At 33.3% G+C, this 26,480-nt stretch overlaps 1 protein-coding gene across 7 annotated transcripts; it reads right to left on the reverse strand.

Annotated features, from left to right (window-relative positions):
* Positions 1-417: 417 nt before the first annotated feature.
* LOC110097186 (tRNA (carboxymethyluridine(34)-5-O)-methyltransferase) lies at positions 418-23,694 on the reverse strand. 7 transcript variants are annotated; one of them, XM_020823432.2, is made up of 4 exons: positions 23,484-23,694; positions 11,386-11,492; positions 10,299-11,310; positions 418-766 (listed from the first exon to the last, which is right to left on the reverse strand). In XM_020823432.2, the coding sequence occupies exons 2-4, from the start codon at positions 11,474-11,476 to the stop codon at positions 682-684; spliced, it is 1,188 nt and encodes a 395-aa protein (XP_020679091.1). In that variant the 5' UTR covers positions 11,477-11,492; positions 23,484-23,694; the 3' UTR covers positions 418-681. The 7 variants fall into 7 exon arrangements, with proteins under 7 accessions (XP_020679091.1, XP_020679092.1, XP_020679093.1 ...); XM_020823433.2 differs by having other exon boundaries at positions 10,299-11,261; positions 23,484-23,693; XM_020823434.2 differs by having other exon boundaries at positions 10,299-11,291; positions 23,484-23,693.
* Positions 23,695-26,480: the final 2,786 nt, after the last annotated feature.

Here is a 26,480-nt window from a genome sequence, read left to right on the forward strand (position 1 = left end):
GGAAAAAGATTTTTTAAATGCTAAAATTTGGTCTGGCAATGGAACTTTTATTCTATCCAGTGAACGTACGCAGAGGAAGATTCGGTTTTAGACAAAAAATGCATGTACCGAGTTTTTTACGCCTATACCGAATTTTTTGAAATAACTCAGTACAGACGCTTTTTTGCCTAAAACCGAACCTTCCTCTGCATACGTTCACTGGATAAAATAAAAGTTCCTGGCAATGAGGCACTAGTTCATTTTTCTAAATTCCAGAGATCGCATTGTTAGGGTGCTACTATTTCAATGTGGTGCTCTAGGAGAAAATTTTCAGATTTCACAAACATGCATTCAGACCCTTAAAACCCACTTCAAAACACATGTTGACCTTTTTCAGACACACATATCATTTTCAAACACATCCAAAAGAGTGTAATATAGATTTTAATTAATTACCTATTATACTCATCTAAAAATTAATATATTATAACTATTACATGAGCACAAGTAATGATACACTTTGATCGTTATGATCCATGGAAAGAGAGATTTACACATCTTTTGTATTCTCTTTTTCAACACCCTTGTTTTTAGAGGGAACTGTGGATCTGCCATTACAATTTCAAATGATCAGCAACAGAACTTCTTAACACAGCTGTAAATGTACAGACAAATATTCTTTCTTTCTCAAAGAATATCACTTCATCTCTTCTGAAGAATGATACACCAATTGGATTTATCATAGAACTGCTCAACAGTCGCTGCATTCTCTATGCCAGTAACTAACCTGCAAATAAGGATGCAATGAATCAGAAAGAAATTTATTAGTTGAAGAGGCTGTCGGATATTCTTAACAGAACTGTAATGAGAAAAACAGATTTAATGAATTACTAAAACAATAAGCGTTTTTGCTCCCTCCTATCTTAACCACCCTTCTAGATACTACTTGCCAACCCTAGCACATTTTACCATCAAGATTTAGGGTTCGTTTGGGACAGCTTTTTTATTGTTTTTTAAAGCAACTTTCTAGTACAAAAATTTTAATTTTGATACTGAAAAGTTGCTTTAAGAAGCATCAAAAAAGCTGTCCCAAACAAAGCCTTAAGCTTCATATTTAAAAAACATAAAGAAAATATGTAGGATGCAGGGAAGGAAGGCTGATAGTGATGATTGAACTAAGAACTCACTCGCTGACAGCTAAAATTTAACTTGCATCAATTTGATTCGACTCAAAAGGGTATGCTGATTCAATTCAACTAGAAATTAACTTGGTTTATATGTATGTGTATGAGCATATATAACCACAGACTATTAGATGTGAATAAATACATACATGCAAAAATATATACAATATTTCAAGATAAGATCAAAAGATACGATAGATCACGATCAATTCCTCAAAAAGTTCTTCAACAATAGACTTTGAAAAGTGATATTTTGACTCTATTCGTATGATCTACTCATTCATGTAGATATTATCAAAATAATGAGTCACCTCTGGTCGAGCATTTCATAGGTACACATAAATAGATAGCCAGCTTACTGGCCAGCTCTCATGAATGAATATATTTAACATAGATGTCAATGGCACAAAATAGCACGCGCCATGACGCACGCGCGGTGCAGCGCACCTATGGCGCCATGTGGATGGCACAGCACATGTTCAAAATGGTGCGCGCTATTTGTGCCACATGCATGTGATGGTGCATGGTGTAACATAGCGCGCACAATTGTTTTTAAAAATTTAAAGTAATTATAAATAATTTTTATATTTATCTTTTTTTTTATTTTTAAGGTAATATATTTTCTAATTTTTAAATATATTAAAAGTATTAGATAAATAGTAGATCGCTCATTTGTTGCCCTAATTTCACAAACCTCACCTCCCGCGACAGTTCACGCATGTAGAGAAACAACAGACTTCGCAGTTTAGACACCGTCTGAGTTCGCAAGCCGTCTGATTCCCACGAGCTTCGCCTGGTTTCGCAGTCCGCTTGCTGTCTGTTCACGAACGAGCGTCGTTTGATTCTGCACTCCGTCTGATTCAGCACAAGCTTAGCCTGATCTCGCACTTTTTCAACGGAGGCCCCCACCATTTGTTTCGCAGTCCGCACGAGCATAGGTGGGTGTCATTGTTTGCTTGTTATTTTGTCATTGTGCTTATTACTTTGACATTGTTTGCTTGATATCTTCTCGTTACTAACACTTGAAACAAGAAATTAAATGGAATCCCATCATATTTGTATTGTCATTGTTTGCTTGTTATTTTGTGTTTTTATTTTTTTATTCTATTTCCACAAATTTTTTCCAAGTTTACATTGATTTTATTAATTAAATTCTAATGGAGAACAAAATTTGTTTATTTAAATTAGCTTGCTTTTAATGTCTGATTCAATTTAATCTTAAAGAAAGATCTAGCATGAAATTATGCAATACTGACAAATGAATCTGATAACAATATTGTGACATGTATCTTTGGTGGCAAAATAACAAAAAGGAGGAATTATACGCCACAAACAACACCTCGTTGGGGGTTTTAGGAATGCTAGACCTTGCTCTAATTGTCCCGAGCACATGAAGTCTGAAATTACGGCATCCATGTTGAAAAAAAAAATGACTCAAAAGAACATATTAATGACACATCAAATGTCAACCTTGATGAAGGAGATGACTTTGATGTGATGACAGATGATATTCTAAATGTTAGACCATCCAAAATATTGCAGATAAATAAATTCAAAACTTTTAGCTAGAGTTCTACATCAACATCTATTTTTAAAGCATTACGACCTAAAAGACCGTTAGATACTTACACCAAATCTTGAAGATGTAGTAAAGCATAAAAAAGATCAGTTTAGCAAAGAAATAGATGTAGCTAAAAAGAAAATTAGGAGAAGAGCTTTTCAAGCTTTCTGTAGATGGATGTATGATGTTGGGATTCCATTTTAATGTTATGAAATATGATAGTTTTCTTGTTATGGTGGAGGCACTTGGACAATTTGGACATGGAATGAAACCTCCTATTTATCATCAATATTTATTTTCAAGTTTTCTATAGATGGATCTTGCTTACTTTTTTTTAATCGATCTCACTTGAATAATTAATGAGAAGGTGAACAAATCAAAGAGTACTTTTCAAACCCACAAAGACTTAGTTTCGCAATAACTTTCTTAACTTTACAACGTTTTTATCAACAACAACTGAACTTGAATAAAATATTTACTTATGAATAGTTTGTCTTGGATTCTTATGCGAAAAAGACTAAAGAAAAACAATCTCAATATATAATCTTACAGTAATTATTTTGAAGCTCAATTATATATGCCATAAAAATAACTAATCCTTTATTAAAGTTTCTTAAATTGGTTGGAGTGAGGCTCCAAATGGCTTACATGTATAAAGCAATAAATAGAGCAAAAAAGGTAATTGATGCAAGCTTCAATAATAGTGAAAAATGTTATCAAATTTTTTAAATTATTGATAGAAGATGAGAAGTGCAATTACACTGACCTCTATATGGAGTGACATATTTTTTAAATCATGAATATTTCTTTAATAACCATGATATTGCTAAGGATAAAGAAATAGCTGATAGTCTTTATCAATGTATTGAAAGATTTTCTAGAGATGCATATGAAGAAGAAAAAATCAGTAATGAATTAAATTTATATATTAGGGGTCAACGACAATTTGGTATTCTCCAACTATAAGACAAAAAACTATCCGATCCTCCATATATCATTATTTACATAAAATAAAGATTGATTTGCAAATATATAATATTGAAAATAAATATTTCATTTCTTCCGCTGATTGGTGGTTGGCATATGGCCAAGGATCTTCCAATTTATAAAGCTTTGATATCAAAGTCCTATGTCCAACATGTTGTTCATCCGGATGCAAACACAATCGGAGCATTTTTTAAAATGTAAGTATTTTTACGGTGTATATGTTGTTTTTTAATGTATGTATGTTTATAGTATAGTAATATAATAATGTTTCAATTGCAACTTCATAACAAACAAAAAAGTAAGTTGAATCATGGTCGCTTTAAGAATTTAATTTATGTAAAATATAATAGAGCATTAATTCGGGAGATACAATCATCATGATATGATTGATTCTAATTTTTTGACTGAGATAGATGATGCAAATGAATAGCTAACAGGAAAATAAGATGATTAATCTGATAAAGAAAATAATTTTATTGTTGGAGAAGAAAATTTTATATGGACAAGTGTTGCTAAGGCTATTAGTGTTTATGATAAAAGTACAACATTCATGAGAGATATAAAGGGAAAAAGAATGAATTTTCATCTAGGCATGACGTTGTTACTATTGAGAATGAGGATGATGAAAAGGACTATGAAGTAAGAAATAATGCTGACAAAGATAACAATGTTTTTTTATATTTGCTAATAATGATGATTCCCAAAAAGAGTAGATTAATTTCTTAAAAAATCATTGACATTTAAAAAATAATTGTAAAATTTTGAATTATGAGATATTTGGGTGTTGTTTACTTAAACTTACATATAACTATAGTTGTCTTTCATTATTATGATAGCTTATCATTCAATTTAATGATATTTCATATCAATGCTTATTATTTTATAATTTTTGTATAGTTTACACTTTACACCATGTTTAAAATGATGTGTCTCGCACCGTGCGCTAAGCGCCTAGTTCCAAAGGGACTTTTGCGCCATGGTGCGTCATTCGTCATTAATAAGTATGATATTTAAACACATTTTTAATACTCATGTCAACTTATATTATATAACTTAATTAAAAATTATGATATATATATATATATATAAGGAAATTAATACCTCAATTTAGATTAAAATGTTTAAAAAAAATTAATAAGTTGGCTCAAATCAGCTTAAAAATTCACCCAATATATAATAAATGACATGATTCAAACCTGACTTTACTAAAACCATAATATTCAATTTCAAGTTGAGGTTGGCTTAGTATCACCTATTAACGAAACTAGAACAGGATCAAGGGCTTTCAACTGCGTGCTTGCTAAGCAATTTTGTATCCATTCTCTCCTACAAATTTTTCTATTTATACATGATCAACGCAAAGTCCTAATAAATTACATCCCATTAGATTAGGCTGAGTTTTTGCCTCTAATAAAAGAGCAACTGAAGTAGTGACACTCTCTCAGAGTCAATAACCAAAGATGGTCCACAGTAGTCAAATCCAAAGGATGAATTAAGCTCTAGATATTCTAGAAAATTAGTAAAAGTAAATTAATTCTAGAATTCTTTCACTTCTAAAAATCTTTTAATAAAAGATTAAGCCATAATTTGTTCATTTTTGCAGTTAGTCCGAACGGCTGTGGTAGCCAAACTCAAAAAATAAAAGGAAACATGTTATTACCCATGGAACCTTTTCAAAAATGAAATACAAATCAAACTCAACATGAACTCACCATACAAACCGTAGTTTGTTCAAAACCTATGTACCAACCATACATGTTAACAGCGAATGGCGCACCACGGCGCAAAGGATCCTTTGGAACCATGACGTATAGCATACGGCGCGGAGTGCGCCATTTTGAATATGACACAAACTACATAAGAATTATAAAATAATAAGCATGAATATAAGATTTTATTAAATTGAAAGACAACTAACAAGCTATCATAATAATAAAAGAAAATTATAGTCATATATAAATTCAAGTAAACAACACCTCAAATATCTCATAATTTAAAATATTACAACAATTTTTTAAAGGTTAATGAGTTTATAAGAATTTAATCTACTCTTCCTAGGAATCATCATCAGCAGCAAATGTCAAAAAAGCTTAATTATTTTCATCAGCATTGTCTCCTACTTCATAGTCATCTTCATCATCCTCTTCATAGTCATCTTCATCATCCTCTTCATCCTCATTCTCAATAGCAACAACATCATACTTGGATGAAGATTCATTTTCTTTGTCTTTAGATCTCACCTAAATATTGTATATTTATCATAAACACTAGCGGCCTTACAAATACTTGTCCAAATTAAATATTTCTCTCCAGCAATAAAGTCATTTTCTTCTTCAACTCTTCATCTAATTTTCTTGTTAGCCCACTCATTTCCATCATCTACCTCACTCAAAGAAACGGGATCAATCACATCACGATGATTGTACTCTAAATCAATGACCTATTATATTTTACATAAACTAAATCTTTTAAGCGGTCATGAACTAATTTGCTTCATAGATTGCTATGAAGATATAATTGAAACATTATAACATTACTATACTATGAACATATATAAAAAAACAACAAATACTCAGAAAAAATACCTATATGTCAAAAAATACTTCAATTGTGTTTGCATCCAGATGAACTACATATTATACTTAGGACTTTGATAGAAAAGCTTTGTAAATTGGGAGCTCCTTGGCCATATGCTAACTATCAATCAGCTGGAATAAATGAAATATTTATTTTTAATTTTATATACTTGCAAATCAATCTTCACTTTATATAAATAATAATATATAAAAATTCGAGTAGTTCTTTATCTTACAGCTAGAGGAATATCAAATAGTCTTTCACCTCTAATGTATAAACTTAATTCATTATTGATTTTATCTTCTTCATCTACATCTTTAGTTAATATTCCAATACATTGATAAAAATCATCAGCTATTTTCCTATCTTTGTTAATATTAGGGTAATCGAAGAAATATTTATGATTTAAAAAATGTGTCGCTGCATGTAGAGACTAGTATAATTGCACTTCTTATATTATATCAATAATTTTAAAATTTTGACATACTTATCACTGTTACTGAAGCTTACAATAATTGTCTATTTTGCTCTATCTATTATTTCATATATGTAAGCCAATGGAAACTTCTTCTCTCCATCAAACAATCTAAGAACATTTAATAAAAGATCAGCTATTTTTAAGCCATGCATTATAGTGCTACAAAATGATTGCTGCAAGATTATATGTTAAGATTATTTTACTTTAGCCTCTTTCGCATAAGAATCCAAGATAAACTTAATTCTTCACAAGTAAACATTTTCTTCAAGTTCAGTTGTGGTTGATGAAAACATTGTAAAGTTAAGAAAGTTATTATGAAACGAGTCTTGGCGAGTTTGATAAGTGCTCTTTGATTTGTGCACATTCTCATAAACTCAAGCGAGTCCTAGAATATATAAAACTATGTACTGCCATCGCATTTTGAAAGCAATGCCTCAGCTTTTGAATTTTGAAATTATCATTCATTATTAAATCCAAACAATGAGCAGTACAAGGAGTCCGATAAATGTGAGGATATTTGTCCATCAATAATTTTCCTGTATTGTCATTATAATTTAAGTTAAGATCAAAAATTCATTTTTTATATGAAATAACACAAATTTAGATTATAAGTTGTGACAAACCTACAAGAATATTTTCAGATACATTATCAATAACAATTTGGATTACATTATGTGGTCCAATAACCTTGATGTACTTATAAAAAAGATCATACATTTTTACAACGTTCTTAAAAAATAACTAGCATCAAATGACTTCATAAATGCACATCCTCTCGGACAATTAAAAGGAAAATTGATTAAGTTTTCTCATTCCTCGACGTCCATCCATCTGCCATTAGAGAACAACCATATCATACAGTCTTCTTGATAACGTCGTAATAGTTCATGTGTGAGTCCAACTTCTTTCTTCAAATAAATAACTCGCACCTCATGATAACTAGGAGGTTTCATTCCAAGTCCAAATTGTCCAAGTGTCTCCATAATAGAGAAACTATCATATTTTACAATATTAAATGTAATCTCAGCAACATACATCCATTTATAAAAAACTTGAATAGCCCTTCCCCCTTATTTTCTTTTTAGTTGCATCTATTTCTTTGTTAAACTATCCTTTTCTCTGCTTCACTACATCTTTAAGATTTTGTGTTAGAAAATTATCTAACAGTTTTAAGGTTGTGATGCTTTAAAGATAGATGTTGATATGGAACTTTGACTATAAGAATTGGATTTATTTGTCTATAATATTTTGGATGGTCCAACATCTAGAATATCATATGTCATCTTATCAAAGTCATCTCCTTCAATAAGGATGACATTTGATGTGTTATTAATTTATTTTTTCTAATCTTTTTTTTTCAACATGGATGTCTTAACTTCAGACTTCACGTGCTCGGGGTAATTAGAGCAAAGGTCTAGCATTCCTAACCCCCCCACCCTCCAACGAGGTGTTGTTTGTGGCATGTAATTCCTCCTTTTATTATTTTGCCATAAAAAATAAATGTCACAGTATTGTTATCAGATTCATTTGCTAGTATTACATATTTTCATACTGAATCTTTTTTTAAAGATTGAATTAAATCTGACATTTTATGATCACCTAAAAATAAGCAAATTCAAATAAATAAATTTTAGTCTCTATTATAATTAAATTAATAAAATCAATATAAAGTTTATCATATAAAACACAAATCAAAGTAAAGTTCATCAATGCTCAATAAGGCTTATGGCAGCGATCTTGTAATCACAATGTTTGGAACAAATATGTTCTTCAAAATAAAATAAGATGAATCAATAATATAACTACGTCACGTTATTGTGTTCATACAATCAAAAGCATAAAAAAATATCAAACTACCATCAGTTTAATTCTTTCTACCGTCTAGTGTCTTCGATGTGAGATTGAAATCAAACATGCTTGGAAAAGGTTTGTGGAAAGAGAAACAAAAACAAAAACAAAAAATAAAATAAAATTATTTGTGAATGTTGGGTAGGGCTCACCTATGAACTGAACCGCTTAGCTAGAAACAGCAGTGGCCTCCATTGAAAACAGAGGAGAAACACTCGAGAGCAATCGCTTCCACTCGCATGCAGAATCGGACGAAGGAGACTCGGGAGTAGCGTCGTGTAGAATCAGGCGAAGGTACTCAGATCGTCCCTTCAGTTGCATGCGGAACCAGCCCACATGGCACCTTAGGCACGCCACACCGTGTCATGTAAGGCATTGTGTAAGGTGCAAAAATCAATCTAACCATTTTGTGCCATTGACATCTATAATTTCAACACAACAAAGAAACTATTTTAACAGAAAAGGCGCAAAAAAAATTAAAAAAAAAAAAGTTCACAAAGACAACAAGCTCCATGAGTTTAATGAATGACGATGGCCCAGTGGATAAAATTTGTGCTGAGAAAGAAGTGTAGCAGAACATGATTATGATGATGAAGTAACAGACAATGCACAAAAGCTACTAAACATCTAACCGTATTAGAAAAAAAAATTGTTTGAAATTTAGCATAAAAAGGACTACCATCTAGAATACCTTTGGCATAAGGAAAAGGGATTACACAATAGAGTTTAAACAAAATCTTACAAAGGAACCAGTGCATAATTTAACTAGGATCTAAGCTTAAATGATTAATAATAGGATGTCGAGAGTTGAGTGTGAATGTCACGTTATTATCGAGAGGAGACATGACATTGTTGTCAAGAACCGAACATCAATGTTGTGCAATGGGCATCGGGCATTGATATTGAATCAACGTTGACCCTCAATGTCGAGACGATATCAATAGTCGATGTTGAGATGACATTGAACAAAGATAATATGTCGAGATAGCATAGAACGTGATTGTGAGTGTAGAAATTGATGGTGTCGAGTTTTAATGTCAAAATAGTATCAGACTTTAATGTTGAGATAATTTTAAAACATTGATATTGTAACGACATTGGAGAGATGACATCATGCGTTGTTATAAAACCCTAGTTGTCAACTGCTATAAAGAAATGAAAATGAAAATGTTCGGAGAATGTGATGTTGAGAGTGGATGATTGATTTGGGGCTATGAAAAGTAAATAAGAAATTTAATTTTTATATTTATAATAAATAAATTTTGAAATACAAAAAATTATATTTACATTTTTCACAAAATACCTAAGACACGTGGGTTGGACACTCTGTCCATTTTACTTTCAATATTTTTAATAGGACACATCTTTGGCGTGCCTGACATATGTCAAAGGTGTGTCGAATGCGTATCGTGTCCAATAAGTGACGAATACAACATATCTCTTTGAGAAGAAGTATCAGGGCGTCATAGATAAATAAATATTTTGAAGGAAGTCAATTATCACAAGGGGCATCAATTTTATAAGTGAATTTATAAAAAAGAACACATAGAAGGCAACTGATACTGTTTTCTTTGCAGATAGCTCTAAGCTAGAAAAAATAAATAAAAGACAGAATGAAATTCATTAAAGCTATAAGCAAACCTGATCACAGATGTAATATCCTCGAGCAATAAGATAAACATACCTTTGAAGTTCACCTTCAGCAAATACATGATAATAGCGGTTATACACCACAGCCCCCTTCTTATCATCTTTCTTTGCCAATCCATTTGCAATTGCAGTAGTCGATGTGCCATTAACTTCAGCCCGATGATATGGCAAATGCCAAGGAACAAAGTATTCTTGATTAGTAACAGCTTTACTAGAGGAAATGGCATCCTCTTGTATCCCATTACAAAAAGAAGCAGCGAACACATTATCCTCCCTTCTACCTTCTTCAACATATCCTGGATGAGCGTATCTATGTTTGGATATACCAGTTGTAGAGCAACAATCTTCATTTGCCTCTGGAATCTGCTTTAGCATCAGTGCTGCAGAATTACGCACTTGAGGAATGCTACCACTTACCCATCCTTCATTGTACTTCTCAGAAAGTGGGGTCCACTTTGAAAGCAATGAACTATCCTCTTGCTCTACAGCCCAAACCGTAATTAGAACAGTTCCACCTTTTCGTACCACTCGAATTAACTCTTCTATAGCCTTCCTTCTCCTGCTTTCTGTGCTCAGGTGATGAAGAACGGCAATAGAAATAGCAGCATCACCAAAATTTGTTTTGTAAGGTAGATTAACCGCATCAGCAACCAAAACTTCATGATCTTTCTTTGCACATATATCGATCAAAGATGGGCTGATATCACAGCCTATGTAAAAGCAGTTCGGATTGAAGCCCAAGTACTTACCATTTCCACAACCAGCATCCAATATGACAGCACCGGGACTCAAGGAATTCAAAAAGCTAGCAACTTTAGGCCATCTAGCAAATCTTGTAGCACTAAAATGTGGAGCAATGGCATTATAAACATGGTGTACATATTTTTTTTCAATATCTGGAGTGGCACAGACATTTGCTGAGCAAGGAGTGTCAATTTTCGCCGAATCAGATTCTTGATATTTTGAAGCATCCGTCATAGTAGTGGAAGCCACCATGCTGCAAAATTTCACGGATTTTCCAGTAGATCTGGTGCTGGAGTCAGAGACTAGAGAAAAACTACAAGCATATTTTATACTACTTTCTTGAGTAAGGATGATTTTAGGGAAGTTGCTAGTAATACCTGGGACCAGATTTTGGGAGGCGTTACGTTCTAGAAGTTGGGAAATAAATCTTACTGACTTTGTCACAAATGGGAGCAGCAAAACATTCATAGAAGCTCCGAGGATTCTGCCAATAGATGCAAGAAAGACAAATATCAGAGATTCCTAATATTAGGGCATTTTGTCCAAGCATTTTTGTTCAAACATAAGCTGGTTTGACCAAGTATTTTCATATTTCAGTTGGCTTACATCAAGGATCAGACTTAAGTCCATATCTTTTTTCTTTAGTTATGGATGATCTCACTAGACATTTGCAAGAGGTTGTATCATGCTGTATGCTTTTTGCTAATGATATTCTTTTTGTGGATAAAAGTAGAGAGGGAGTTGAAGGTAAACTTGAATTATGGAGATAGCCTTAGAGTCTAAAGGCCTTCATTTGAGTAGATCTAAATCTGAATATATGGAGTGTAATTTTAGTAGTAATAGTTCTTGTGAGGGGATTGTGACTTTGGGTGATCAAGTCATTAATAAGAGTACACGTTTTATATAATTTGGGTCTATTGTTCAGAGTGATGGTGAAATAGATATGGATATTATTAATAGAATTCAAGTTGGATGGTTGAGGTGGAGGAATGTATTGGGATTGTTGTGTGATAGAAAAGTCTCGCTTAAACTTAAGGAAAAATTCTATAAGATGATGTTCAAACCTGCAATGATTTATGGAGTAGAATGTTGGCAATAAAAGAGAAGCATAATATTAAGTTAAGCGTTGCAGAGATGAGGATGCTCGGGTGGATTAGTGGCTTTACTCTTAGAGACAGGAAACAAAATGAGCATATACGTGAAAAGGTTGGAGTAGCTACAGTGGAAGATAAGATTAAAGAGAGTTGCCTGAAATGGTTTGGTAACATAAAACGACGGCCTTCCGATGACCCGGTTAGGAAAGTAGATGTATTAGATTTGACTTATGTTAAGAAAGGTAGAGGTAGACCTAAAAAGACTTGGTTAGAAAATATTAGAAATGACCTTTCTTTATAAGATTTAAATGAGAATTTAACTTTTAACAGGGGCACATGGTTTAAAACTGCGCAATAAGAGGCGCGCCTCTGAGCAATTTAAGACTTTTAAGCCTCAAAGCCTACGCAATGAGAGCTGGCATTGAGGCGTATGCCATGTTCACTAAGGCGCACCTCGCCTCATGTTTTAGAGGCGCCCGCCTATTAATATTAAAAAAAAGCCCCAGCCTAATAAGATTCCACAATTGGTATGTCTGCTCGGTACCGCTTGGTATAGCTCGGTATCGCTAGGTACATACTCGATACTGCTCAGTACCACTCGGTACAACAATGCTTGGTACCACTAGGTACATGCTCGGTACCGCTAGATACATGCTCGGTACCGCTCGTACATGCTCGGTACCGCTCGGTATATTTTCATACAAACGACTTACAAACTTTAAAAATAAGCAGAACTTCAATATTACTCTTATAATAAAAAATTTACCGATCCCTGCAAGGGCGCTGCCCCTTAATAACCGTGGGATGGGGTGGCCGGTTATGGTGGAGGTGGCCGGTGGGGTGTTCGGCCGGGGCTAGGGATGTGGCCGGTGGTGGATGTCTAATGGCCGGCGGCTAGGGGAAATGGGAGGGCTGTTTTGTGGAGGATGGAAGGAAGGTGAATATGAAAACGAGTGAGAAGATAACAAAAAAAATCTAACCACGAATCGAGGACTCTTCCAACGATTGGTGGGCCTTGCGAATTGCTCCACTTGAGCTCTCCTCCTTCTCAAAGCACTCATGCAAGACGAAGTAGAAATAAAACACAAATTTCATTCAAATGTTCATTAGTCTATTACAAAGCATGAGACCCCTATAAATAGGTCTTCAAACATAAGGAAATAAAAGTACTCAAATGCCCCTTGGGCTACAATAAGACATAACTCCCCACAGGGGTAAAATGGGAAAACAGTAAATCAAACAAGACAATAATAATAAAATACATCATGACATCTAAATCAGAAGTAGAGGCGCTGAATCGTGGCCGTCGATCTGCGGTTTCGCCGGCGATAAACATGTCGGTAGCGTCTGTCGATGTCCTCATCATTGTCGACCCCACATAGTGGGATAAAATATTGATATTGTTGATGTTGCATTTTTGGATGAAGCGATGATGGAGGATAATAGGACAAAGGAAGGAGCAATAAAGGAGAGATAGAGGGAGGGTGAGGAAAGAGGAAGAGATAGGAAAACTACCTTATAATGTTTCTCCGAGTTTTTTAATTAGTAATTCAAGTTTTAGTTATAGTTTTATTAGTAAATTTATTAGGTCATAGAAATTATTAGTTGATTCTAGGGGTGTACCAAGCCGACTCGAGCTCGACGAGTCGAGCTCGAACAGGATTTCGATCTCGACGGACTTATCGAACTCGAGCTCAAACAGGCCTCCGCTCGACTTGACAACTCGCCTAGCGGCTCGCGACAAGAGAGGCGGAAGACAAACCACCCTTTGCACACTAGAAGACAAATCGCCCGTAGTCACGGGAACCGCACGCTCGACGGCAACCGAGCTCGTCGACCTCGAACACCCCTTGACTCAAGCTTGGCTCGATTAGACTCGTTTACGCCCCTAGTTGATTCATATTTAATTGTTAATTAAAATATCCAATTGGTTATTAGTAAATGAAATGAAAAGTTAATTGAGTAAATTATTTACCTAATCATGCAATAACTATGATTAATTAGTTTATCACTAATTATTTCTTAATTAAAAGGTTTTATAGGATATTCAGTAATTAAAAATTAAATAACCACAAGTTACAAGTCAATCAAATAATTCACGGGCTATTACATGAAATTGTAATAAATATCTTGGATAGTAGAGAACTGAGCTATTTTTGGATGGATTCTAGTCAAAATAAAAAGTTCCATCATATTGAAAAGAAAAGGCGGGGTATAAGTTTTTTAGACAATCTTTTGAAATTGTATAATGCTGCAGCCTCATCCGTTTCATATAGTAGCACTCTTTGCTCTCATTTACCAACACTATAGCTATGTAACTTTTTTTCCTATTTAGTAAATCCCCCAAGCTCTTCAATAATAAATAAATAAAAGACTGAGCTGTCTATTGAAATGAGCATTCTCATCCCTTGAAAATCAATGACAATCATCGTGACATTTCCTCAAACAAAAAGCCTAGATCTCCTATACAAATTACTCACTCCTTAAAAAGCTGCAATTCTTCGCTTTTAGCCAATAATGATACCTTTTGCTCGAGCTCTTAGCTATAATAAAGCAAAAAAATCTGGATTATTGACTCTGTAGCTTCAAATCAAATGATAAACCATGCTCACATATTCTCTTTTTATACTGCTATGCCTAAAAACCTCAAAGGCAAAATTATTGATAGATCCCTATCCCACATTGCTGGGATTGGGACCAGTAGAGTTAACTATGAGCTCGTCTGAACTTTTTTTTTACATCTATCCAATATCTTTTGCAATCTCTTACCTACAAGCAACATAGAAAAAGATTATAACTATTAAATCACTTTTAATCAAAATATTATGAATTTTAGGAAAGAGGTCATGGAAGAAGATTGGCAACACTAGCTAGAGGTTAGAATTCTATACAACTTAGATGATTATTCCAAAGAGAGAAATCATGCCCTTTCTATTAACATATAACTTTTTTCTCTTGCCAAAAGAGATTAAATTATGTTATGACATTATAAGTTAGGTCAACCAAGTTTTTTGTACCTTAAAATCCTATTTTCTTTTTCATTAAAAATAAAGATAATTTTTCAATATGAATTTATCAACTAGCCAAACACCAAAAAAAACCTTTAAGCCTAAACACATATAAAGCAACCAAACGCTTTTCTCTTATGCATGCTGATATTTGAAGCCCACTCCATATCTCAAAATCTTTACTCCAAGCAGTGGTTTACTTTTGTTGTTGATGATAATTGTGAGTTGGTCATACTAGTTGAAAGACATATCTGATTAAAACCAAATACTCTACTAAAATTCAAATCCTTCATTTTGATATAAGCACAGAGAATTTTGAAAGTAACTTGAATCAGAATGGAAATACTCATCAAAGTTATTGCCTTGATAATAAGGCATAGCCGAACAAAAAAAAATGCATCTCTTAAAGTGTGAAGATCTATTATGTTCACCACTAACTCTCTGAAATCTTTTGGGGTGATGACATCCTCAAGACCTGATATCTAATGAATCGACTAGCAATTAATGTGCTTCGGTTCAAAACCCTAATTGATGTGTTTTTCAAATGCTTTCCAAATACTAGCACTAGTTCAAATCTTCCTCGTACTGTCTTTGGGCACATTGCTTTTATCCACAATTATAAACCTAATAGAAAAACTAGATTCTTAAGCCTTCAAATATATCTTTCTCCAGTTTAAGACAAATTATAAATAATTTAAATATTATTTCTCTGGGAAATATTTGTATCGATGGATATCACTTTCTTTGAAAATAAACCTTTCTAGAAAAATTACCTCCAAGGGGCGATAGAATAGGAAAAAAAATTTAATATATTTTTTCTCTTAAATCCTTCAACCCATTTATGCCACCAAGTACCTTAAAATTCCTAGACTCAACAATATTGAGATTATTAAAACCACCGTTTTGATTAATGACTAGATCACACAACATTCCTTTAAGCTTGTGTCAGCTCTCGAAGGACGAATTTATGATGTGAAACTACTCTATCTCACGAAGCTTGTCATGATTCTTTCCTAGACTTGAAAGATTTACAAACTCTTCATCCATATAATATCATTAAAATTTTGTTAATTGCTCAAAGAAAATATGCTTCTACATGTACCCAACATCTTATAGCAAATATGTTAACAAATGACCATCTATCCACCTAGATAAATAATTTGGTATCAGTAGAAATTGAAATCTTAAAGTCTATCAAAGAGGCTCTTAATAAACCATATAGAGAGAGATTGTGGAAGATGAAGTAAAGGCGATTAAAAAACTAGAGCATGAGAAGTCATTCAAAGATAGAAGGGTGTCATCCTTATTGGATGTAAATAGCTCTTCAATGTCAAATATCAATGTACAGAACCTATTGAGAAATATAAAGTATAGATGGATGCAAAAGGATTCACCCAAACTTAATATATTGACTATTATTAAACCTTTGCACATGTTGCTAAACTTAATACTAATTGGATCTTTCTCTCAATGATAGTCAACATTGATTGATCGATTCGCCAATTAAATGTCAAGAATGCATTCTTGATTGTTGATTTGAATAAAGAAATCTACATGGTTCTACCTCTATGCAAGAGCGGAACCGTTTGGTTGTTTTCTTTATTCGACTTCGTTGAGTTTCGCTCATTGCTCTGCCCAACAACCCCACCGTCTAATGTTCGTCGAACTTCGAAGGTCTAATAGTCCAAGGTCGAAGCCTCGAAGATCCAAAGCCAAAATCTGCATCTTCTTCTTGCATTATCTTCTTCCAAGTAGGCTTTGTTTTTTTCTTTCTTCCATTTTTATTTTCTTCAGTGACTCTTTTTTTTTTTTTTTTTTTTTTTTTTTTTTTTTTTTTTTTTTTTCTTCAGTGACTCTTTTTTTTTTTTTTTTTTTTTTGCTTTTTTTTTGCTTTTTGTTCATCTTACTGTTGTTTGAGAGAAGTGATGGAACATGTTATTGGATGATTTCTAACCTATTATTTATTTATTTTTTGTTCTTATTGCAATGTTTGTAACCTTTCATTCTAATATATACTTTCTTAAAGTTCATCAAATCATATAGAAGATCATCATCTTACTTCTCTTCTAGTTGTGTCTTCTGAAATCTTTGATACTTTTATTGAAATTTGATTACTTGGTTGTTTTGTGATTAATCTTTCCACAGTTTTCCTTTTACCCTCAAATGCGAATAAAAAATTGCAAATTATAAACTTCCGGACCCTTGGATAAAAATAAAGGAAATCGATAGTTTAGCTTAACTAACCATTGAATTATTTGTTTTAATTTGTTGTTCTACGGATCAATTTAAATTTTTTTACTTGACATTTATAATGCAATATCAGAATTTACTTTGAATTTTATATTGTATATATTTTTATTTTTTTATAAGTTTATCCTCCTAAGAATGAAGGCTGATTCCGACCCTGCTTCTACAAATAAGTGACTCCAAAAAGGTAGGCTCAAAATGCAAATGGAAGGAATCTATTTACAGGCCCAAAAAACCACCTAAAGACTACTTCAAAAGGTTTAAAAACAGGGATTTAAATAGGCTCACTTTGATCACACTTTGTTCTACAAGCACACAAATGTTAAGTTTATTATATTAATCATACCTATTAATTATATTATTATTACAAGTGAACATGATTTTGGGGTAAATATTTTTAAGGAAATTTGTTAAAGAGTTCAAAATCAAAAACCTTAGGCATCTTGGATATTTTCTCAATATTAAAATCATTAGAAACAAATTTGTCCACATCATTTCCCAAAGAAAATATGTTCTAGATCTCGGAGTTTTGCTGAAAGCAAACCTGTCAACACTCCAGAGATCCTAACACTAAATTGAGTGATCCTTGCACTTATTCTCCAATCAATATAGGAAAATATCAAGGATTGCATGGGAAACTCAACTATTTAGCTCATACTAAACATGGCATTCGGATAGGCCGGTTCAATCTTAACTGACCCAGCTGGCCGAAAGGCCGACTCAAGTCTACAGGAGGCGGACAATTGCCTCCTCCCTTGGGTATTGCCGCCCAAACTAGTGGGCCCCACTAGGAGGAAATTAAGGAGGGAGGGTTGGGCGGCTAGGGAGAGAGGAAAATTTGAATTTTGGATGTTTGAATTAGGGAATTAATGTATTAATAGTATGGTTTGTTTAGAGTTAGGGTTATGCATAATTTGAGTTGTTCTCTTAGAATCTCCTTGGCGTCTTGGGCTCCTAGATCTACAATCTAGAGATTTGGGAGAGACGATCCTCCTCTCGAATTGAGGATCAATTATATCTTGCTTGGAGTTTGTTTGTTTTGATTCTTCTATCACAATCTATAGCTTTTAGTTTGATTTCATCCAGATTTTTCTTGTTTTCTTGCTGTTTTGGGCCCATTATTGCTAAGGTTGCTTGCGAACTCAATTATTTCCTCTTGGATTACTTGCGAACTCAAGTATTTCCTATCAAATTCCCTTTGTTGTTAGAATGGTAAATCAGTTCATGCATACTCCCAATGAGGAGCACATGAATGTTGTGATAGGAAACACTTGGATTTCCAAGTGTTTCTCACCAAAATCAAATAGATCCAAGATGAAAACTGCTGTCCACAGCAGTAAAACAGCAAAAAACAATAGAAAACAGGGGAAATCTGAGAGAAAAATGAAGAAACAACTTGTATTTTACTAGTAGACGCAAGGAAAATAGCAAAGATACAAGGATCCTCTATTCAAGAGGAGGATCGCACTCTCCCAATCTCTAGATTTCGACCTAGAGCCCTCACTATCCAAGAAGACAAAAGAAATTCTCACCAAAACATGACATAACCCTAATTCCTCTCTTTCTCCCTACTTAATGCGTTCTAATTCAAAACAAAAGCAAAACGACCTCTCTACCCTTCCTTCTCCCTCCAAAAATACTTCAATTTTGTTTGAATTCCAAGTGGACCCCACTCCCGAGCTCCCCATCGCTTCCGCCCGTCCGCTGTCTCGCGATCGCTGGCTGTCCCGCGACTTTTTGTCGCCTGGAGAAGATCCGGACCGGCTTGGCCGGTCCAGGTTGGGCCGGTCCAGGTTGGACCGGCCTAACATTACCCCCCTCCCAAAGTACCACCTTGTCCTCAAGGTGGAAAGCAGGAAACTGCTCTGCAATCCTCTCCTGTGGCTCCCAGGTGGCCTCATAGTCTGGGAGGCCGCTCCCCATTATTGCTAGGGTTGCTTGCGAACTCAATTATTTCCTCTTGGATTACTTGCGAACTCAAGTATTTCCTATCACATTCCCTTTGTTGTTAGAATGGTAAATCAGTTCATGCATACTCCCAATGAGGAACACATGAATGTTGTTACAAGGATATTCAAATATATAAAAAAACTAGGAAGGCTATTCTTTAAGAAATGGGAATCCATAATTATAAAAACCTATAATGATACTGATTGGGAAAGTTCAACAATTTACAGAAGATCTTCATCAAGATATTGTACTTATGCTTGGAAAATCTTGTATGATGTTTACAAAATAACTTGAGAATTAAAAGGAAAATAACAAACGTTATTCATCATCTACTATACTTAAAGCATTCCCTAAAGGAAATTAGTGTTGACATATGCTTGTATAGTAGGCGGACACTACCTAGATGTCATTTCCTACATGTGATTGGTCCGGGCATTCTCTCCCTGGAAGGAATTTTTGCAGGCGAAGGCAACGTACAGCAGGTGACCACTCCCTGGATAGTAATTCCTGTTGATTTTCACTCTTGACAGCTTGCGATATGGGTTTGTATCAAAAGCTATTGATGTGGTGCAAATGGGTGGCTGATTTCTAGGAATTCTACCAATTATAATTAGTGCTTTTTAAATTAAAAATCTGTTCTAATATTTAGATTTCTAGGATATGTTTATTTCTTGATTTTCACCTTTGTGAAACTCTATTTAAAGGGACATATTTCAGTCAATGTAATCCATGGAGTATCCCACTTCTTTGTCCATCTTTTTCTCTCCTACTTCTCTCTTTCATTATATGAATGATTAATAACAAATTAAATTATAATTATGAATCAAGAAAGCAATCGATTCATTAAATAACCTTATTATGATTTCTAGCCATGTACTATGGAAGTGAAATAAATAACATAAAACTAAGTATTTTAATTGGTAAAAACCCCAGCATAATTACCACTCACCACCTTAATCATTGCACTGTTATTTGACGTAAGTTGATATACTAAAACAATTCATTTAACGTCAATCTAATTATATTATTATATGCTAATAACTACAATATCGGAATCATAAATACAAATCCAAATCTATAATATTAGAAACATGCTGACTGGCAAACAGATTTTAGAAAATTAAAATAAATTATTTACACCAAACTAGATTCCATGATTAAAATGTTGATTGCAGAAAATCAGAGAATCAAGTAGGGGAAGCAAAGATTAATCTCCATCACATTAACAAATTTTTTTATCTACACACAAAATTAGATTTATAAAACAGAGAAAATGACAACAAAATTTTTCGTGAAACAACAGAAGAGAATAACCACGAGTTGATCAAATGAATAACTTTAACTATTTAAATACATAAACTTTTTCTGCTACCCAATTTGTTCTCAAGACAATAGTTGTGGAATTCAGTTGCACTTAGCGTTGCTAATGGTAACAACAATGGCGAGTTTCAACCATTCAAAAGGGAAATTACTCTAAATCCTAATCATTCCATGGTTTAAAAGATCATTCAAGGAGCACGCCTCGAACTGAACACCTCAAGGCTTAAGCCTTACTAGTGCCGGTGAGGCTTACGCCTTTTTTTAATAAGGCATAAACCTCGAGGCGTTATGAGGCAGCGCCTCATTCAAGTTAAGTTTTATAATTTTTTTATTATATATAATGATACATTTTTTTTATTATATTATACAAAGAGAATGAACCTCTTAGTTATAGGATCAATGAACAATGTTGAACGGTTGTGTTATGTTTAATAAAAATTTGAAAGATAAACACTTCAAATTATAGAGGCTAATAATTGGTGAAAATGAAATAAATCATTTGATTGTTACTGATATATTATCTAATGATAAATGGATAATAGCAACAAATAATAAAAGATTTAAAATTGAAATTGGAGAAATGCATTCAATGAAAAGAATGAAGATATCAATTCTAATATTAAAATGACTAATGAATTGCTAATAACTTCTACTTTATAATTAATTTAAAGAAAGTAACAAGGTATAGTTCAAGCTTAAAAAAAATATCAAATGGTGATTAAAATATAATGACTTACTTTTTTGTGTAATTAAATTGTTGTTTTATTTTATAATGCATTGAATCTAATGTCATTTAATATGGAGAGTTAAAAATATGTTATAATTGAAGACGGTTTTGATGATTTGAGTCAGAATTCAAGGATGATATAATTATTGCATATGAGAGATATTATAAAGAATATGAAAGTAAGAATGAGGTTGCCGTGAATCCTAATTTGTATGGTGTATTTATGTTTTAAATGAGTATTTACTTTGAATCACATTTCAAATATTTATTGAACAAGGAATAAATAAATTTCAAATATTTATTGAACAAGAAATAAATTTATTTAAACTTGACTCTTGAGGTTCATCTCATGAGTTGAGATCAATTCTTGCATAATGTATCATGATGATGGGCTGTATCAGCTTCTGGGCCCATTGTATGATAGAAGTATACTGTGATTGTGTTAGCTATGTGAGGGTTAATTGATTTCAGAAGCCGATACACTATACTTCTATCAAGAACCAAATATGCAACCACACTATATATATCAAGTAGTTTTATAATAGAACTAAATATGCACTAAATATGCATGTGATTTCTAGATATCAAGTAGTGTTATATTTGAATTGAACTAAATATGCACTATATTTGATTTGCTTAACATACTAAGAATAATTATATCTTAATTTACGTCATTGTTGATTATCGATATTCATGTGATTTATTATGAACCTTAACTAATTGGGTATTGATATCCTCATTTAATTTATTTTACAACTTCCATTTTATGATTTAGCCTTCTGTTGTCTTTATTTATTTCAGATTGATTAAGTTGCATAAGCAGTGATTGTGGTTCATGTAGTAAATTTACTATGAATGTGTGAGCATGTGTTATTTAAGATCTCCATTATGTTATTTGTAGTAGTTATAATAAAATTCATTATTAGGAACTTGTAGTATTAGTTCTTCATATTCATATTATTTAATTGTTTGATATTTGCAGAAGTCAGCCAAATTCCTTAGGGCTGTTTGTGGGCCATGATAGTGGAGAAGAGAGCTTGAGGCGGTTGAACGGAACACCCCCTTGTCTGCTATCAAAGGCGAGGCTAGTTGTTCCTGATGTGCAGCTTTTCATGAGAAAGAAATCAGTTAGGTTGAGTCATCCAGCTTGGGGCCTATTCAGAGTCTTCCAAGCATCAATTTGGGCATTTTAGGTGTTTGTTGACTTAGTTTGCTACACTACATCAAAAGCGTAGGAGTTTCCCTGTTGTTTTGAGATTTTTCTGATCTATGTGACGCAACCAAACAGTGTAAAATTGGACAACAGTTCAGTTTTTCTAAATTACTTTAAGATGCATGACTGCATGTTTTACATCAATTTTTTTGATAAATCAAACAGATATTTGTATTGTCCCAATAAAATCAAAGAATATTACAGCTAAGAAGATAAATAGCATCACATAAATCTGGCTTTGCATATATACCCAATGCCATTTACATGAAGTGATGGGCACCACATAAGGGAATTATGATTTCTTAATAAAATGATTAAGAAATATATGTGGCGGAAATCACATCGCATTAGGAAAACTACACTTGCTAGCTTAGCCAATTTGAGGAATGAATCTTTCCTTTCCGATTAAGGATCAAAGTTGAAATTTTAAACAAGCTAAGATCACCTCAAAATTGTAGATCAAATTTCTAAAATTCAATCTCGTTTCATTAGCTTGGATTTTTCAAGCTTTAAGCATTGAAAATAGAAAGTCAAAAAGGACAGCGTGGGGATGGATTCCCTGGGTCGATCTCTCCATCAGAAATGTGGCTCCGGTAGAAACAAACGAAATGATAAAATATGATAAGAGACAGGGGGAAAAAAGGGGGACAAAAAAGAGGAATAAAATACCTCCAACTACAGAGCTCTTCGCCTGCCTGCGAGTCTAAGGGGCTGTTTGGTATCGGATTTATTCCCGGATTTACTTCGGATTTACGCTAAATCCAGCCAAACGGTTTTTGTGCGCTCGTTAAATCCCGGGATTCCGTAAATCCCGGATTTAGGGATTTACGGCTTAAATCCCGGATTTACTAAATCCCTCTGTTCGGCGGATTTAACGGGATTTAGCCGAAGAAGCGCGCGAAAGGGAGAAAGTTACCTTCACAGCCAGCGAGGTCCCGTTCTTGCTTCCGATCAAAATGTCGAAATTTCCTATCCGACAGGAAGGGAAAGACGTCGAAGGAGCGAAGTTAAACAGTCACGAAGGAAACGAAGAAGCGACGACGCATGCAGTCTCTAGACTCTCTACACATGCGAAGCAACGAAGCCTAACAGCAACGACTACAAGAGAAGATGAAAGGCAAACCTAGACGCCTCTAAGTTATTATTGATTAACTTAATTAATATATTTTAAAATATTAATAAATAAGTAAAATAATTAAATAATTAATTGCATAATTAGTGCATAAATTTATTATCTAATTTAACTTAATTGTATAATTAGTAATTAAATATTAATAGAATTAGCTTAATTAATATAACTTAATATGCATGTATTATTAAATATTTAATTAATAGTGTAAATAATAATTAATGAGTAATTTGCACTTAATATGTTATTAAATTTATAACACATTAATTTTTATTTTTAATTATAAATTTATTCTTCACATTTAAATCCCTAACTGCTATAAATAATGTAATATGTTACCAAACAGTTTCTAAGGATTTAACATGATTTAACATTTGACATACCAAATAGTTTTCAGGATTTAACACATTTCGGATTTACTAAATCCGGATTTATAGGATTTACTAAATCCCACTAAAGTTAAATCCCACTTGTTGCCAAACAGCCCCTAAGAATCCTGAAGCTACCTAAGAACCATCACAAGACCATCGTCAAATCGTCATCAGACCATTGCCTGACCACCACCATCAAAACACCACATAGCCACCACCATTGGAGCTCCACCTAACCTTCATTATTAGATCATTGCCTGATCGCCTAAGATGATGTTTGGGTTTGCTTAATTTCACACAATCATAGTACAAGTCTCATCGTCCATATAAATTTTCAAAATTCTTTATCTTTCACTCTCTTTTGCATCTCCTTTACCATATTTAGGGGATACTTAGGATTTGTGTAACATCTTTGACATCTTCTCTACCATATTTAAAATATATATAGGCTTTCTTAGTCACACATAACCAAGTTGTAAGTTCCATTTTGATATTTTTTTTCAACCACATTAAGGAGATGTCCACGTTTGCTCGATCCCACACAATTGAGTTGGATGTCTCACTACTTTGATGTCTTCTTTTCCATATTGAGAAAATATCTGTATTTGCCAGGTATTCTCTATCACATTGAGATGTTCGAATTTTTTATATCCATTAAATCTTCTCTACCACATTAATAAAATATTTGAGTATTCTAGGTCTTGCAGGATTGAGTAATAAGCTCTATTTTAGCTATCATATATGCCTCATGGAGAAGATAGCCTCCATTCCTTCCTATTAGACTTAAAGTCCGCTGAGCTTTGTCAGTCTTGGTAGGTACCACCATGTCTTACTATAAGTATAGTTTGGGCTTCTCCCTGATATGATAATTAACTGTATTTCTAGTGTGTTATCTTAGGATTAGGTCCACTCCCTTGGTCTATGAAGTCTTGGTAGGATTCTTAACGCACCACATGATAAAGTAGACTATGGGCACCAATGAACCCTAAACAATTGAACCATGGGATCTTAACCAAGGGCATCATACCCACTTAAATAAATTAGTCTTCACTTTTTTACCATTCTATCATTCTAATTTTTACCTTATTAGAACTATTGTAATGATGTCAGATTTGAACAAAAGTATTAACTCCTTAATCGAGAGTATTCTTGGGCACATATGAGACATAACTAATCTTAGGAGTTTACTCATTTAAGAAACATTAACCCCCATTATAAAATATACCATATTTGTTATCACATTTTTTGTAAGAGAAATCTCATTGATATCGATATACTTGTCTTATGTTGATTATTGCATGCCTATAAAATGTATTAATTAACTTAGAGTAAGAGTGAGCTGAGTCAAATCAAGATTGACTCATTAACGAGCACTAGTTCATCTTATTGTGCCACGTGTTTGAGCTCAAGCCTATACTCAATATCATATATTAAACGAGCTTGAGTTTGAGCTCAACCCGTTTAAGCTCAAAAGCGAACAAATCTATTCAATTAACTTAAAATATATTTAAAGAATAATTTAAATTAGGATTATATAATATAATTTAATTTTTAAATTAATTCTATATTTAAATAAAATTTTAAAAAATAAAAAATAAAAAAATAATTTAAAACTAAAAAATTGAGCTCAACAATTAAATTAAGCTCAAGCTTGAGCTCGGGTAATCAAGTCGAGCTTTAGCTTAGTAAATGAGCTCTAGCTTGAGCTTTGTAAGAACTAAATAAGCTTAGCTCGATTAGGCTTATATTTGACATGATTAGTTTACACCCCTATAATTAACTACAAATAATCATTTATTGTAATATCACAGTCATCTCTTGAAGCCCACGCTACGAATGTCGAAACACTCTCTACCACAATAGTCACACCACCACTTGACTATCACTGTCAAAATATAGTATGATTGTAGCCATCAGACCACAACCCAAAAACTATTTTTATAACACCCTTCAACCTTTTACCAACATCGCATGATTAAAGCTCTCTGAATTTACATTTTGACTGCAATCCTCCAATCACCATCACTCGACAACAGTCAACTAACAATTATTGCTCGACTATGATCCTCCAACCACCAACGCTTGACTACGGGCCTCTAACTTACATTACCTGACTCAGTCCTCCAGTCTTCATCACCTAATTGTGGTCTTTTATCATTGTCGTCAAACTATGGTCCTTCAAACACCATCACCCTTATACGACCCTTTGAGCTTCATTTCTTGATTACAATACTCTAAACTTCATGTCCAATTATGGTCCCCTAACCACAATCACTCTATTATAATCCTTTGTCTTGCAATCTTCTAACCATTGTCACAAAGCTACACTGATGTCCACTGACTTCAAAACCTACCCTCTGTAATAATGTTAACTCGTGTCATTGTTTATAGGATCGATGCATGCCATCGATAC

The sequence above is a fragment of the Dendrobium catenatum genome, unplaced genomic scaffold, assembly GCF_001605985.2.
Source record: "Dendrobium catenatum unplaced genomic scaffold, ASM160598v2 fragScaff_scaffold_853, whole genome shotgun sequence".
NCBI lineage: Eukaryota > Viridiplantae > Streptophyta > Magnoliopsida > Asparagales > Orchidaceae > Dendrobium > Dendrobium catenatum.

Excerpts from the sequence above, each read along its gene's own strand:
- LOC110097186 (XM_028696935.1), bottom strand. The coding sequence starts at position 11,476 with ATGAATGTTTTGCTGCTCCCATTTGTGACAAAGTCAGTAAGATTTATT. Across the intron at positions 767-10,298 it reads GCTGAAGGTGAACTTCAAAG|GTTAGTTACTGGCATAGAGA; the intron begins GTATGTTTATCT and ends CCTTATTTGCAG.